At 43.6% G+C, this 15,760-nt stretch overlaps 1 protein-coding gene across 1 annotated transcript; it reads left to right on the forward strand.

Annotated features, from left to right (window-relative positions):
• Nucleotides 1-501: 501 nt before the first annotated feature.
• On the forward strand, nt 502-6,539 carry MRPS23 (mitochondrial ribosomal protein S23). Its single transcript, XM_069971107.1, has 5 exons — nt 502-975; nt 1,643-1,819; nt 4,353-4,427; nt 5,185-5,308; nt 6,342-6,539. Exons 1-5 carry the CDS (start codon nt 932-934, stop codon nt 6,417-6,419), a joined length of 498 nt encoding a protein of 165 aa, XP_069827208.1. The 5' UTR covers nt 502-931; the 3' UTR covers nt 6,420-6,539.
• Nucleotides 6,540-15,760: the final 9,221 nt, after the last annotated feature.

Raw genomic sequence — 15,760 nt, forward strand, 5'->3', positions numbered from 1 at the left:
TTCACTTCACACCATGTTTGATAAATCTCCCCTATAGACTACAGTCTAAAACATGCTATATTGCCCAGAAAATCACATTTACCATGACCTTCTGCACATGGCTCTGTATCTAGAGAAGCTGGGAGTTGTAGTACTACAATATCTGGGGGGGGGGGGGTGGACTCTACACACTAACCCTCACGTTCCCTGTAAGAGCCGGTGTCCAGGCTGCAGGAGGTGACCCGGCCTCCACACACCACACAGCCGGCTGCCGCCCGGTTACCTTGCTCTTCCTTCTATTCCTAGTCTTATCCATCTTCCTCTCCTCACTCCGCAGCCTGACTTCTCCACGTTGCCAAAGTGTTATTCAAATTCTGAGGACCTTTCTCATTGGCTGGCGAGTTATGTACAGAGCATGCGCAAAGGACGTTAAACCGCGCGCAAAAACTGTCCTCGTTGAGCGCCATGTTCTTGGAGACCAACGTCAGGCTGATTGACTTGAGAATCAGCACGATTCCAATATGAACCAGTTGCACGTGAAGCACGTCAGCGATAAGCGCTTTACCTAATAACGTCTACATTGCTGCTTTGTAGAACTAATTTCCCAGCCGGATCCGGTCAGTGTCATCAATGAAGGGCGTTTCAAAGTGCCCTGACGTACGCTCGCTCTATGACTCGGTGTTCGATTAACACGTCTGCTGTTCTGCTAAACAGCCTTGTTACCCTGAGGGTGCACAGCTACGACAAGTGCGTTATAATGGGTTCACTGCCGTAAATAAAGAGGCAGAGTGATGTAAATACGAGCGTCCAGTAATAAAACGCCCTGCGTGTGGGCACTCGACAGAGCTTGCCAGTAATAAATATGGCGGCTGTGAGTTCTGGAGCCAGCCCAGATTGCAGATGACCGAGACACACGATGTGTTGACGGATCAGGGACACCATCTCAGGCAGCATGGCTGGCAGCAGGCTGGAGAAGCTGGGCACAGTGTTTACCAGGTACACAATGTGCAAGTATTACAGGGGGTGGGGGGCTACTGAGCTGTATTATAGTGTGCTGCTTGGGGTTTACTACTAAGCAGCCATATGACCTTGTATCTGACTCTTGTACTCACTTTATAGTCTATACTTTGTGCTGCTTTATCTGGCACATTACCTTTGCATTGTGGTCACGTTCAGGTTGTGTCTATATAAGACAATTTTGACTTTTTATTGTCCCCCTATGATCTGTAGCAAAGAGCATTGCCCCTTTAAACCAATGTTCCTCAACTGCAACTCTGATTGTGCCTTGATGGCCTTCAGCTGCCAGGGCATGGTGGTAGTTGTGGTTTTGCAACAGCTGTAGAGTCCCACAATGAGGAACACTGATCTACACAGGTGAGAGATGGCAACTTATGCATTGGGTCCATAGGCCGCCACCATCGTCTTGTATAACACCTTCACAATGGAGTGGATAAGCCACTATTAGTCATTAACCTCACCAGCTGTGTCCACATATACTTGGTTTATATATCCAGGCTGTAGAGAAGCAGAAGGTCACGGTGACATCTCTCAATGTCTTGAAACCTCCTTACCTACAAAAGTCTCCGACATATATACCTATTACTATGCTGTATTTCTGTGTTCTCAAACGCTTGTGACTGTGGCTTATCCCTCTGTTGTATAGAACACGGGATCTGATGCGAGCCAGAGTAATAAAGCAGAATGAGAAGCCCATCTGGTATGATGTATATGCCGCCTTCCCACCAAAAAGAGAACCGACCTACGAAAAACCACTAAACCGCAGAAACAAGCTACCGGACCATGTGCCCGCAATTCTGTATAGTGAAGACGCCATACGTGCGTGAGTCTATCTGCTGGTTTTCTTAAAGGGAATCTGTCAGCACCTATTCTTGGTCTGAGGTGCTGACAGTGTAAGGAAGGTCTGTGTTATCTAGTGCCGTCTCATACCTCTATTTTCCCGATCGGTCCTGTACTTTCTTTAATTTATCTTCATAACTGTCAAAGAGGGGGAGTGGTGATGGCTTCGTGCCGCCTCACCACTCCCCCTGCCAGCTTGTATTGAATATTCATGGAGCCCGTCCCCCGGCCTCCTGGAGCGTCATCTGTAGCTTCCTGGTTCTGGTGTAGTGCGCGCATGCTCCCATGCGCCGTAGTGCGTTGGAGCCATTGAGCGCATAGGCTTTAGTCCTCAGTGCGCCTGCGCCACTCCGACGAACTACGGTGCATGCGCACTGAGGACTAAAGCCTATGCGCTCAATGGCTCCAACGCACTACGGCGCATGCGCGAATCACGCCACGGGAGCATGCGCGCACTACACCAGAACCAGGAATCTACAGATGACATGCCAGGAGGCCGGGGGCCGGGCTCCATGAATATTCAATACAAGCTGGCAGGGGGAGTGGTGAGGCAGCACGAAGCCATCACCACTCCCCCTCTTTGACAGCTATGAAGATAAATTAAAGAAAGTACAGGACCGATTGGGAAAATAGAGGTATGAGACGGCACTAGATAACACAGACCTTCCTTACACTGTCATCACCTCAGACTAAGCATAGGTGCTGACAGATTCCCTTTAATTCTTACCTTGTCATTTTAGCTCAGTCATTGTGTGTGTGTGTGTGTGTGTGTAGCGCCATACACTTTCATCTATCTATTTTTAGGCCATGTTCACACACAGTATTTTTGCTCAGTATTTTTCAACCAAAACCGTACTGTGTGAACATGGCCTTAAAGTGTACCTATCATGACAGCAACTTCTGACATGACAGGTTTGTATAAGTGGGGGTCTGGGCGTGAGATTTTTGCAGTGCGTGCTCTGCCCCTTCATCTCCGCTCTTACTGGTAAAGTAGCGGTGGATGGAATTATAATGGGAGCCTATGGAACAACCAGAAGTTCCATAGGCTCCCAATATAATTCCATCCACTGCTACTTTACCAGTGAGAGTGGAGATGAGGCAAAGCACGCACTGCAAAAATCTTCTGCCCCTTCGTTCTAGTGATCGGCGGGGGTTTCCGCACCCAGACCACCACAGATACAAACTTCTGACATGTGGCTTCGACATGTGGCTTCGACATGTCAGAAATTTTTTGTTATGATAGGTACACTTTTAGGCTTGTTTAGTTTGCGGTTCTTCCTTCTGATTCTCCTGTAAACATACATGAGTGTGTATATTTGTCTCAATAGATATAAGGGAATAGACCCTGCAAGACACCTGACACATAAAAGTGTTTTCAGAAAAGATCCAGTTAGCTGAATTTCATCTTTTCCCACATGCCAATGAATGCATGCGCCTAAAACCACCCCTGTGTGTTCACCAATGTCCGTGCAGTGTTGTTGCCATTATCAGCAACATTGTGCGGCAATTGTTGCAAACACCGAGGGCTTTGTTTTGGGCTTTGTTTTGGCCACATGTGTTAACCGGCATGTGGGAACACGGCTTTACACTTGTCATGCCCCATTATCTCCCAAGCTATCTCCTGTATTCTGAACAGGTTCGGAATATCTCATTTGCAAACAATGAAAATCTGTAAGTTTATTCTTGCTCCCAATTGCATTCCCTTACAGTAAACCTGCAAACAGTATGGGTGCCATAGGGATTAATACACAGGAAAGCTCCATGAAATAATACAGGTAAAGCGTCCCTGTGATAATAAAATAATTAAAACTTGCATCTGTATGCGAGAAACTCTGTTTTTGGCTCGAAAAGCCGTTGCATTGCGATGGATTGACGGGCGGCCTCCCCGTCTCTCCACCTGGATCTCCATGGTTAATAGAATTGTAGATTATGAAAGAGTTGTCTTCACCCACAGGAAATGCCCACGTAAATTTACAAAAGTATGGGGATTATGGTGTAATTCCCCCCTGACTACGACTTCCGACCATGCTGTAAGAGCCTAGCGACCTAATTTTTTGGTTTTCAAGATACGGTCTACGTTGGTCAATGTTGGACCATATGTTTACACTGTTTATTATGCATTTGTGTATGCCTCTGTGTGTTTGAGATGGACACTTGTGCCTTATTTACCTTGTATGCATTTTATTATTATTCTGTATATTACTGTAATAAACAGAGTTTAAAAATAAATAAATAAATAATTAAAACTTTTGACATGTTGAAGAGGCATATTTTGATGATTTGGGGTCAGAATGTTCTGGACCTAACCAGGAGAAGCGCACTCTGGAGTGCTTCACTCTCTGCAATCTGTCTCGCTGCATGAGACGAGACCCATAATAAGTATAATGTGCTGCTATTTCACAATATCTATAGATTTACATGTATTGTAGATGGGAGGATTGCTTGAGTTTCATGTAATATTTTTGTATCGATTGGTATTTCTGCTTTGATGGCATTGTTTTTCTTTTTCTTACCAGCAAATTCTATGAGACATATGGTAGTGCGGGAATATTTCATCTGTACAGAAAAAACTTCAAATCTATTTGTCAAAGGTAAGATAAGATGTGCAAGTGATTATAGGGAACCTGTCACCATGAAAATGCTAACTGAGCTATCACTATCATGTTCTAGAGCAGGAGTAGCTGAGCAGATTGATATATATCATTATAGGAGAAGATTCAGTGTAACTTGTTGATTTTGATTGACTTGTTGATTTATTGATAGAAATCTGTGATGTTTCCATGGTGTCCAGTCCATTGAGTGACACCGCCCACTGGACTCCTTAACATAGAATGATCAGGGATTTCAATCAACAAGTTACAAGTTATACTGAATCTTTCCCCACAAAGATATATATCAATCTGCTCCGTTCTTCCCACTCTAAAATGATGGTGATAGATTAGATAGCATGGTCTTGGTGACAGGTTCCCTTTAAAAATGGAAAGGTGGTGTATATATTCTAATTTTAGATGCGAGAACCAGGACATGGTGACTGGTTTTGAGAGGTGTTTGTCTAGTGTTCCATTTCTTTTTTTTTTTTTTTTTTTTTTTTTTCCCCCCCAAGTCATTTTGTTAAAGAATAAACAAGAGAGATACACACACAAAGTTACGCATCCATTGTTGGGCTCCGTTAACACGGAGCAAAACAGGCATAATTCTGCAGCGGAATTCTCCGCTGCAGAGTCCCGCCAGCCTCCCTGTCATAATGACAGTCTATGGGAGGCTCGAACGCCTCTTCTCTCCGCACTGAAGAATAGTCATCAATTCTCGTATTTTGGTTAATTTTTTTTTTTTTTTTGTTCATTACAGATTTGTGGAAACATACACAGAACTTCAGAATGGAGGAGAAGTGAGTGAGGACAAGTTGTTTGAGGAGACCTCGAAAGCACTACTTGCAGAAGGCATTATTTTAAGGAGGGCAGGACCCTTAGGGGTAAGTGAATTTGCTATATTTATTATTTTATCCCGCAAATTAATTTGTAATTTCCATGACAAAAGGATTAGTAATATGTTTTTTATTTGACAAACTATTAAAATGATTAATTTTATTTTCCTCTTAAATCACCATCCTACAATTCCCAATCACAAATCCTCCTAGTCGGACGTCAGGTCCAATATGACCACTTGTACCAATCCCAGGGCCAGTGCTTGGGGAGTAGAGCCCCCTTAAGGACCTGACTTAAAACTCCACTTTTAACTACTTATTTAAAACCATACGGTAAGTATAACAAAAAACTTATTAAAAGCATATACTCCTGTGCCCCTATGTTCATGCAAACTGCATAAAGTTCTTGTAGCCCTACAGTTAATGTCGCTGCTGGTTATGACTTACATAGTGTGTGAGTAGCGGTTCAAAATTAAAAATATATCCCCTTCGACATGTTTCGCTTTCACATACAGTGTCCTCAGGCAGCATAGCTTCCTTAGCTAGGGTAAATTCATAGTTTACAAAATGACTACCTGGCTGTAAACGTATAGCTGAATGTATTACAGAAATATAAAAGAAGAAACCCCCCAACATTTTGTTGATCATCCTGGAGGTCCAGCTACTGGGCTTTTGAGTAACACAGGAAAACCTGGGTTCGAAACGCAGCAGTTTTTTTTTTTTTTTTTCAATGTACACAAAAATGAGTTTGACCCCTTTTTTGTGTGTGTACGTTTAAACGGATGTGTTTTGCTCCTTTTTTTATTATTGAAATCAATGGAAAATGGATCAAAACTGATGCACACAAATGCATCCGTTTTTGTATCCGTGAACCCAGCCTAACTCTGCTTTGTAATGTATATCTGCTCCAGGTAACAGAGGAGGAGGGGATTACCCAAATAAGCCCCCTCTCAATTGTCATATTTACTAAAATGATCTATGAAAAAACATTGTCTAAAGGGCACAATCCCTTCAAATTATTTGTTTTATCAAGTGCAGAATTTAGCATTTCTCATTACTGCTGTTGGCATTTTCTTTATAGGTTTCCAACCAGCAACCTTCTGCACCAGAAAGCCAACCAGCGTCAGCAGTGAAATCTGTTACTGAAGAAACCTCTTAATAAGAGTGATGGAAAATCCCCTACCATGTGACTACATGTACATTATGGATGTTTTGTTTGATGACAGTTCAGCCTATAGATATTGTGGAAATATTGCTTATTAAACGGTCTTTCAGATTTCTACATGTGTTTTTTTTTTATGTAAATCTGTGTCCTGTATTTTACACAGTGAAACTGTTAACGTTAAAATGTTCTCTGGTCAATGAGACAAATGGTACCTTTGATTTCCTTTTGGTTCCTTTTAATTGTTGGTGGCAAGTGTCATAGAGCTTTTCCTAGGGCATTTAATCGCCATGTGCTGGAAAGCCTTCCCCCTCCCTGTCCTGTCCCTGTCTCTCGAATGTGCCATGCCTCTACAGAGAAGAGCATGCATTGTGAGTGAAGGATGCCACTGTGCATGCACCTCTGAATAAGCTGTCTAAAACAGTACAGTGGGTACGTAAGTGGGTTTGGGGGAAGGTGTAGTTGGGTTTGGGAGATGTAGCTACTTGTCCTCCTTGGGTACGTAGGTCCCTCCAGTTGGTGGACAGATTTCCTCAGTAGATAGTTTCTCCCGTGGGTTCCCCCAAGTAGGTAGGCCTTTTGTAGATATTATCCCTCCCTGTAGGTAGGTCACATTGTAGACAGAACCCCCTCTTGTAGGTAGTATAACCCCCTGTAAAGCCCTCCCACCTCTCTGTTTACCTATTCCCTATAGGTAGTATATCTTTTTAGTTGGTCTCCCAATGGGCACTATCCCCTATATAGCAAATATGATGCCAGTCACTCCAGTAGCCAGCCCCCCCTCCCTTCACCTTTCTTCCTCTTGTTCTGAGCTCCCACAGTTAACCCAGTTTCCTCTCCTTTCTCACTTGGCATACAAAGTGAAGTCACTCATGCTTAAAAGCCTTAAAGTGTACCTGTTGTTTAATTTTTTTTTTTTTTTTCAGAAATCAAGAGTACAGGCGTTTTTAAGAAACTTTGTAATTGGGTTTATTAGCCGAAAAATGCATTTTTATCATGAGAAAGCAGTTTGAAGCTCTCCCCGCTCTCTATTGTTCCCTATAGAGAGGGGGAAGGGTGGAAGGAGATGAGGCGCCAAAACAGGACAACAAAGAGTTAATTTACAGCTACATCACTGGGCTATCTCCTCTGACAGTCAGCACTGACCTCTCTGACCTCTCAATAGGGGCTTTCATGCAGCTACTACTGTGTAATCCTTTGTTCTCTGCTGCAGACTAATCTCCCCCCTCCCCTCTCTATAGAACAGACAGGGTTGTGTCTGATGCAACAAGACATAATTTGCTGATAATTTGCAGTGAATGGAAAAGAGGAGGTAGGGGGGAGGGAAAAGTCTTTTTGAATGCAGATAATGCCATATTTGCCTAATAAACGCAATTACAAAGTTTCTTAAAATCGCCTGGACTATTGATTTCTGCAAAATAATAAATATAATAATACAACAGTGACTCTTTAAAGAAGGGCAGTGGCCTCTTGTGAACGAGGTTTATTGCTGCCTGTGGCCACAAAGACGATTTGGCGGAGTGAGGTGCCAATGTTTTTTTTTTTTCTTGCACTGTCAAGCTGAGCACCACATTTAACTGTAAGGGCCAGTTTACATGGAGTAAAAGAGGCGGAATTCCACTTTGGAACTCTCCGCCACGTAATCCCGACAGCCACAGTGTCATACAGGCTTTCTATGGGAGGGCTCGTGCGCCTCCTCTCTACGTGCTTCTCCACTGAAAGAATTGACATGTCACTTCTTTGAGTAGAGAGATGCAGAGAGTGGAGGCCCACCCATAGACAGCATGTATGATGCGGAGGCTGACGGGATTTCGCGGAGAGTTCCGTCGCGGAATTCTGCTTCTTTTTCTCCGTGTGAACTGGCCCTAAACGTGCAGTTAAGCGTGTTGACAGTTAAAAGGGCTAAGCACAGCATCTGGTGGCTGAGTGGACCCCCCCTTCCCCCCAGGAGCAGTGGGCCTGGCACCTGCCTAAGTTTGCTGGGTGCTGATGGCAGCCCTGCCTATGCTCAAGAATACACATTTTTAAAGCACAAAATTACCTGTACAAGCGTCCATGACCCTCACTGACAAATGACAAAATTAGACCTGTGATTAGGCTGTTATGGATATATTCACATACAAACAGAAGTGTGGTTTTAAGTTAAATTGAGAATAATTAAGATATAAAAATTAATAACTGAATATATTGAAATGTATTTTAACATTATCCACAAGGTGGCAGTGTTACCTTACAGTCAGTCACTGTAGCCATTAGGATCTATAGTTACAACTGGTGAAAACATGTAATGCAATAGTTTTAGAAAATATTGTTTTATCAAAGAAATCTTACCATCATTGTGTATTATAATATTACATAATATTTTGGAGTCTTACATTGCTTTATTTCATGAATACAAGACAATGTAATTGGTCTTAATTGTATAAAAAAAAGTTTATTATGCACTTTGCATCAATCTTTTGCTATTTTTATGAGCGCTGCTTGTTATTCAATAGAAACCTTCATTGTTCGCTGCTAGTAATGGAAAATTTGTCCTGGTGGACACACAGGTACAGTTACAGTACTGTTATCAGTCCACTGTCTTGTTAGGAGCTGGGTCGCTCTATTAAGTGACTTCAAACAAAGATCTTGAAAACCACGAGGATTTGATACAAAAAGTATATTGGAAAGTTCTATAATTTCTTTGTATTATACAAGGTATATGCTATTTTTGTTTAAACCATTTTAAACCTCCCAAAGATGTATGTCTTAGGCTAGGTCCACACCACGTTTTTGCAATCCGTTTTTGCAAAAAAATGGATAGAAAAAAAGAGATGCAGTTGTGTGCATCCGTTTTGATCCGTTTTTCTATTGACTTCCATGATTAAAAAAAAACAGATCAAAACGCATCCGTTTTTTTTTTTTACGTAAACAAAAGTAAGGTCAGCCCCGTTTTTGTGTACGTTAAAAAAAAGGCTGCGTTTTGATTTTTTTTTTTTTTTTTTTTCATAATTGAAGTCAATGGAAAAACGTAAGCCGACAACTGCATCTGTTAAGGCCCTTTTAAACATGAAAATAAAGCATTGAATATTTTAAAGAGAGCTGGAGAGAATCTTTTTTTCACAAATATTCCATTCACTCAATAAAACACAGCAATCACTGAGCTCAAGGAAATCAGTGAAAAAATTCCAATGGAGTACTCAATCAAGAGTCTCCACTGATGCCCCCAAAAATTATGCAAAAAATGCATAAAAGGAGTAAGTGGAGCCTTGGTTGCGAGTCTCAAAACACTGGAATAGTCAGATATCCCTAGCCTGTCCCCACGGCAGATGGGGGGAGCACCACACCACCCTGATAGGTATCCCCTTAAGTCCCACTCGGTTGTGAGTATTGAAACATAAATAGAGCTCAGTGATTGCTGTGTTTTGTTGGTTGATTTGTCATTGCCCTAACTAGCCAGAAACCTGCTCCACACTGTTGAGGGGCAAATACCCCGAAACGCCTGTCTGTTGATGAATGCCTGCCTCGGCAAGCCCTTGTCATGTCACAATACTCGCACCTTGAGTTAGACTTTGAAACAAAGGGGGCCACCCTGTTGTTTGCCTATTTATGTTCCAATACTCGCAACGAGTGGGACTTAAGGGGCTATCTATCTGGAGGCACCCCGTGGCAACAGGTTAGGGATATCTGGCTATTTCTGTGTTTTGAGACTTGCAACCGAGGCTCTACGGGCTCCTTTTTTGCATATCCATTCACTCAATAGACACATAGTAATTCCCCTTCTTTTTCAAATATTGAATTCCAAGAGCAAAATGATCCTGTTTGTGATTACATTGCAGCTTGTATATACTTCTGTAAGGTTAGAGACAGGCAGAAAAACCTAGGGGCAGAGAAAAGCAGCTTCAGTCAAAGGCAAGAAATTAAAAGCCTCAGATAAATAAATACAGTAAATGTTTAGATTATTATTTAAATGCATAACTGGGTATAAGACACAAGACGTGTCCGGGATTTTTCTTTTTTTAAAGGAGAAGTCTGGCGAAAATTTTTATTATACTATTGTATTGCCCCCCAAAAGTTATACAAATCCCCAATATACACTTATTACGGGAAATGCTTATAAAGGGCTTTTTTTTCCTGCACTTATTACTGCATCAAGGCTTTACTTTCTGGATAAAATAGTGATGTCACGACCCGACTCCCAGAGCTGTGCGGACTGTGGCTGCTGGAGAGGATGATGGCAGGGGGATGCTCAGTGTCCCTCCAGTGCCCTGTGTCCCTCAGTGTCCCCCTGCCATCATCCTCTCCAGTAGCCACAATCCGCACATCTCTGGGAGTCGGTTCGTGACATCACCATTTTATCCAGGAAGTGAAGCCTTGATGCAGTAGTAAGTGCAGGGAAAAAAAAACTTTATAAGCATTTCCAGTAATAAGCGTATATTGGTGATTTGTATAACTTTTGGGGGGCAATACAATATTTTAATAAAATCTTTCGCCGGACTTCTCCTTTAAGTAGAAATCTGCTTAAAACAAATGCTACCATAAAACTATCTGCTATGGCAGAATTCAGTTGCTCGGTTTATTGAATTCAATTTTTTATGAGAGTATATGAGTATTCGGCTTTGTCTTTCGGAATGCATTAGGATAAAACAGTCAAACAACATCTAAAACTTGACATCAAAGGGACATTTCCAGGGTTTTTATTTTTATGTTATTTGCTGAACGAATTATGACAAACAAAGTATATATTTGACTTGAGAAATTTGTGTAAAACAGATTTGCTGTTCCCTTTCATATTCCTAAATTTGGGTCTAGTATTTGGCTTTGTTTTTTTAATGCACACTGGAAACCTATTACAGCACAGTGGAAATCCAAGTGGTAAAATGTACAGTACATTTTGTTTTTGCTTACAAATTGACCTATGTCGGTGCCCCGTAGCTTCTAGTGTTGACAACTGTAATTTTGTCTCAATTTTCTGTTTCTAACTTACAAGTCTGCACTTTTTCTGTTCTGTGAAAGCATGCAATTTAAGCTTTTTTTTTCTTCAAATTTGCAGTATACCGATATAAGAAAATAAATTTGCACAGTGCTGAAAAGCATTTACATGTATTTTTTTTTTATTTCTAAGTGAAACCAAGACTTTTATCAGAAGGTTCATTTTCCCACTTCTTAAGCATTCACAATTTGCCTCAAACCCAGAAATTGCTGTAATGCTCAGTGACATGCCTTTCACTTGGCTGTACTCTGTGTTCTTCTGTAACACCCAAATGGGGGAACTAAATATAACTCAAAGCAAATTTCTTGGGTTGTCGATTAACTTTTTAGAGGCTGATACAAATATATTTAAATGTCATTTTTTTTTTTGTACGTTCAGCCTAAATAAAGTAAAGCATGCTGTATTTATTAAACACATGCCTTAAAGGGATATTCCAAGTTTAGCTTGTTATCCTCTATCCATAGAATAGGGGATAGCAAGGTGATCAATGGAGGTTTGACCACTGTGATGTCACATACAGTACAGTATTTGTTTCTTGTTCCTTGTTTTCTTGTAGAAGCAGCAGCAGTAAGGGCAGCATGACATGGAGGAGAGCAGGGCTGATAGCTATGTTGTGGGTGGCAGAGAGGTTAGCCATGTTGCTTTGTAGTATTTAAGAGGCCTATCAGCACAATTGTGCTGATATAGTTCCCAGCAGCACAGTACCTCTGTGCCTGTTAGTCATCCCCGCACTGCGTGCTGACAGGCAGAGAGCTGTGACTAGTCACAGATGGCTCCCTGCCCAGATAACTAGTTGCCACCCCTCTCCCGACCTCTTATGACATAATAACACATCTTTTCCCCCTTTTTTAAAGCTACTGCTGCAGCTGTGGCTGGTATGCTCCATTAGCTGCACAGTAGTTCTATACTGTGCTGCTGGGAACCATAACAGCACAATTGTGCTTATTAGTTCCCTTTAAAGTTGTGGGATTAAATCCCATCATAGATAACCGCTGCATGTATGTTCTTCCAATGGTTGCATGTATTTTATCCCACACTCCAAAACACTGTGAGCCCCATTGGGGACAGAGACCAATAGGAGTGACTACAATCTGTGTACAGCACTGCAGAATAAGTTGAAGCTATATAAAGGAAGTAATATTATTGTTATACTGTAAAATCGATAGTGGCAGTGCAGTGCTATTCCTGTCTGTAATACGGAGAAAGGCTAATTCAGCTGTCTGCTTGCTGACCTTCTCCTTGCTGCTGTAGTATCTCCTAAATCCTGGGGAAATTCTAGCAGCTTGTTTTGCTTTCCTGTGAGATTTTTAAGACCGGAGTAAGTAGTAGAGATGAGCAAACCTTGGGCACGCTCTGATTCGTCTAATTAAACCTGAATGCTCAGCATTTGATTACCGGCCCATTATCACTCTGTCTAGTAGAAAGAAGGATCAGCTGATGAAATGATCACCGGCTGATCGTTTCTTTAGGTCCAGGCATGCATTGCTACCTGTAATAGTGATGCACGGCTGATGATTGTAGTGTAAAAAAATAAATATTAACCCCTTAACGACATCGGGCGTAAACTTACGCCCTCGCGCCCTGGTACTTAGCGCATCAGGGCGTAAATTTACGCCCGATGTTTCCCCGATCGCTGCGTGTTCACACACAGCGGTCGGGGAAGATGGCCTGCTATAAATCATAGCAGGCCATCATAGCTTCACGGCACGGGGGGTGGTTAACACCCCCCGTGCTTACGATCGCCGCTATAGGCTGATCAATTCAGATCAGCCAATAGCGGCGACCGGAACCTTTCCGGGTCATCGGTGACCCGATGACCCGGAAAAAAATGGCGGTCGGTGCTGTCCGAGGACGGCACCGACCGCCATTACAGTAAAAAGTAATGGTGGTCACCATGCCACCGGCCCGATCGCCGTGAACGGCCGGCCGGCCGTTCACGGCGATCGGGCCGGTGGCACGGCGATCAGAGTCCAGCAAAATAATAAATACCTGCCCTGGACCCCTCAGCTAGGTAGCCGAGGGGTCCAGAGCAGGTATTTGTACATTACTCACCTGTCCCGGGCTCCTGATCGGCGTCTTCCGGGTTCGCGGCGTCCTCCGTCATTCCGTTCGGTCTTCGGGTCTTTCCGCCGTTCCCCGTCGTCTTCTTTCGGCTATTTTCGGCTCCAGCCTCATCATTTTCCGGATTTTGCGCTCTGCTGCCCCCTAGCGGCTGATATGTGTAATACACTTATCAGCAGCTACAGGGATATTCAGAATATAGAAAATTTTTATTTTTTTTTCCAAATTTTTTTTTCTTCTATTTTCCGCACCCTATCGCCGCTGAGTGTTGATCAGCATCGCACGAAAGTGCGCTGCTAATCAGCAACTCCTCCTTTTTGGCGTAGGGTGTTTTTTTTCTATATTCTACTGCCACGGTCTGCTGATAAGTGCCGAACATAAGTGCGGCATTTATCAGCAACTCCTTTGTTGGCGTAGGTTTTTTTTTTATACTTACTGTAAAAAAAACACGTAAAAAACACTACATTACACCACACTACATTGAATAAAGTTTGACACTACACCACTACATACCCCATATACCAATCCCCGTATAAAGATGGCCCCCAAGGTGTTTTCGGCGTCAGAGGGATACGTTATTGCCTCCGACACCGAAACAGCCAGTGAGGATGAATGGGGGGATCCTTCTTTCCTCCATTCATCCTCATCATCCTCATCATCCAGTGACATGTCTGGGGGGGTAGCGTAGCGTACGCTGCCCCCCAGACACGTCTTTTCCGCCAGTACCGTCCCAATAAGAGATGACGGTATGGTGTGAAATTCTACAAACTCTGTGAGAGTACCTCAGGGTACACTTACAGATCCAGGGTACGTGCACACTGCGGAATGGCGAAGGATAACCCTTTGTGCATTCCGCAGCTGGCACCCGCCAGCGGACTGATGCGGGCGCATGTCTCCACCCGTGTCATAGACTCCATTCTATGCACGGGCGGAATCCGTCGTCCGTCCAAAGAATGATCCGCCCGTGCATAGAATGGAGTCTATGACACGGACGGAGACGTGCGCCTGCATCAGTCTGCCGGTGGGTGCCAACTGCGGAATGCACGAAGGGTTATCTGTCGCGATTCCGCAGTGTGCACGTACCCTTAAGAGTGTATGTAGAAAGGGACACCCAAATCCAGCCCCCAAATGCCCCCAGATGCCCCCTCCCCCCCCATCCTCGGAACAAGTGGAAAGATCGTCCGGGAACTGATCTTCCCACTGCTGGATAAAGGTTACCACCTGTACGGGGATAACTTTTATACCAGCACCCCCTCTTCCGGTCCCTCGCTGCCCGAGCTACTGTAAATTGCTGCACGATCCGAACATATCAGAAGCAGTAATAGCGCCCTAATATTTAGCAGCCATGGAGCGGACCCAGCGCTTCTGGATATGAAGGACCCCGTATCGCACCAGGACAACATTTTCCAGGTGACGTCCCCCACACTGGAGAAAGGGAGACCCCAGAAGAAGTGCAGAGTGTGGGGTAACAGGGGGATCAGGAAGGACACCATTTACCAGTGTGACACCTGTCCTGATCACCCCGGCCTCTGCATACTGGATCGCTCCAAGGCGCACCACACGTCACTGGGGTTCTACATTATCTAAATTCTGTCCCTTATTCCTATTTCAGGGGTCACGTTGATCCAGGGATTATTCTGATCGCCATTATGGAGTCGGGAAGGAATTTTTCCCCTGTGATGAGGCTACTGTCGTCTGCCTCACGAGGGTTTTTTGCCTTCCTCTGGATCAACACAGGTTGAATTTGATGGACACCTGTCATTTCCAACCTTATAAACTAATAATTGGCCCAATACCCCCAAATAAATTAATAATTGTCCCTTTTCCCCAGCTAAATAGGTATGGCCGCCATTCCCATTAGAGGATACCATGATGCAATTACAAAGCTTCTGTGCGGCCAGGACAGTAGAAACCCCCCACAAGTGACCCCATTCTGGAAACTACACCCCATAATCTAACAAGGGGGGCAGCGGGGATATGGCCCCCTGGTGACGGCCACATTTGGGACGTGAAAATGAAAAAAATTGTATTTTTTATTTTCTCGGCACATGTTCTACGTAAGTGCCTGTCACCAGTGGGGTCCATATCCTCACTGCACCCCTTGTTAGATTCCTTATGGGGTGTAGTTTCCAGAATGGGGTCACTTGTGGGGGGTTTCTACTGACCTGGCAGCACAGGAGCTTTGTAATTGCGACATGGCCTCCATCCTCCATTCCAGCCTCTAAATGGCGCTCTGTCCCTTTGGTGACTTGCCCTGTGCCCATATGGCACATTATGCCCACATATGGGGTATTTTCGTAATCAG

The sequence above is a fragment of the Dendropsophus ebraccatus genome, chromosome 5 (genome assembly GCF_027789765.1).
Source record: "Dendropsophus ebraccatus isolate aDenEbr1 chromosome 5, aDenEbr1.pat, whole genome shotgun sequence".
NCBI lineage: Eukaryota > Metazoa > Chordata > Amphibia > Anura > Hylidae > Dendropsophus > Dendropsophus ebraccatus.

Coding starts and splice junctions, on each gene's coding strand:
- MRPS23 (XM_069971107.1), top strand. CDS start 932: ATGGCTGGCAGCAGGCTGGAGAAGCTGGGCACAGTGTTTACCAG. Junction 1,820..4,352: donor AGTGAAGACGCCATACGTGC/GTGAGTCTATCT, acceptor TTTTCTTACCAG/CAAATTCTATGAGACATATG. Junction 4,428..5,184: donor TTCAAATCTATTTGTCAAAG/GTAAGATAAGAT, acceptor TGTTCATTACAG/ATTTGTGGAAACATACACAG.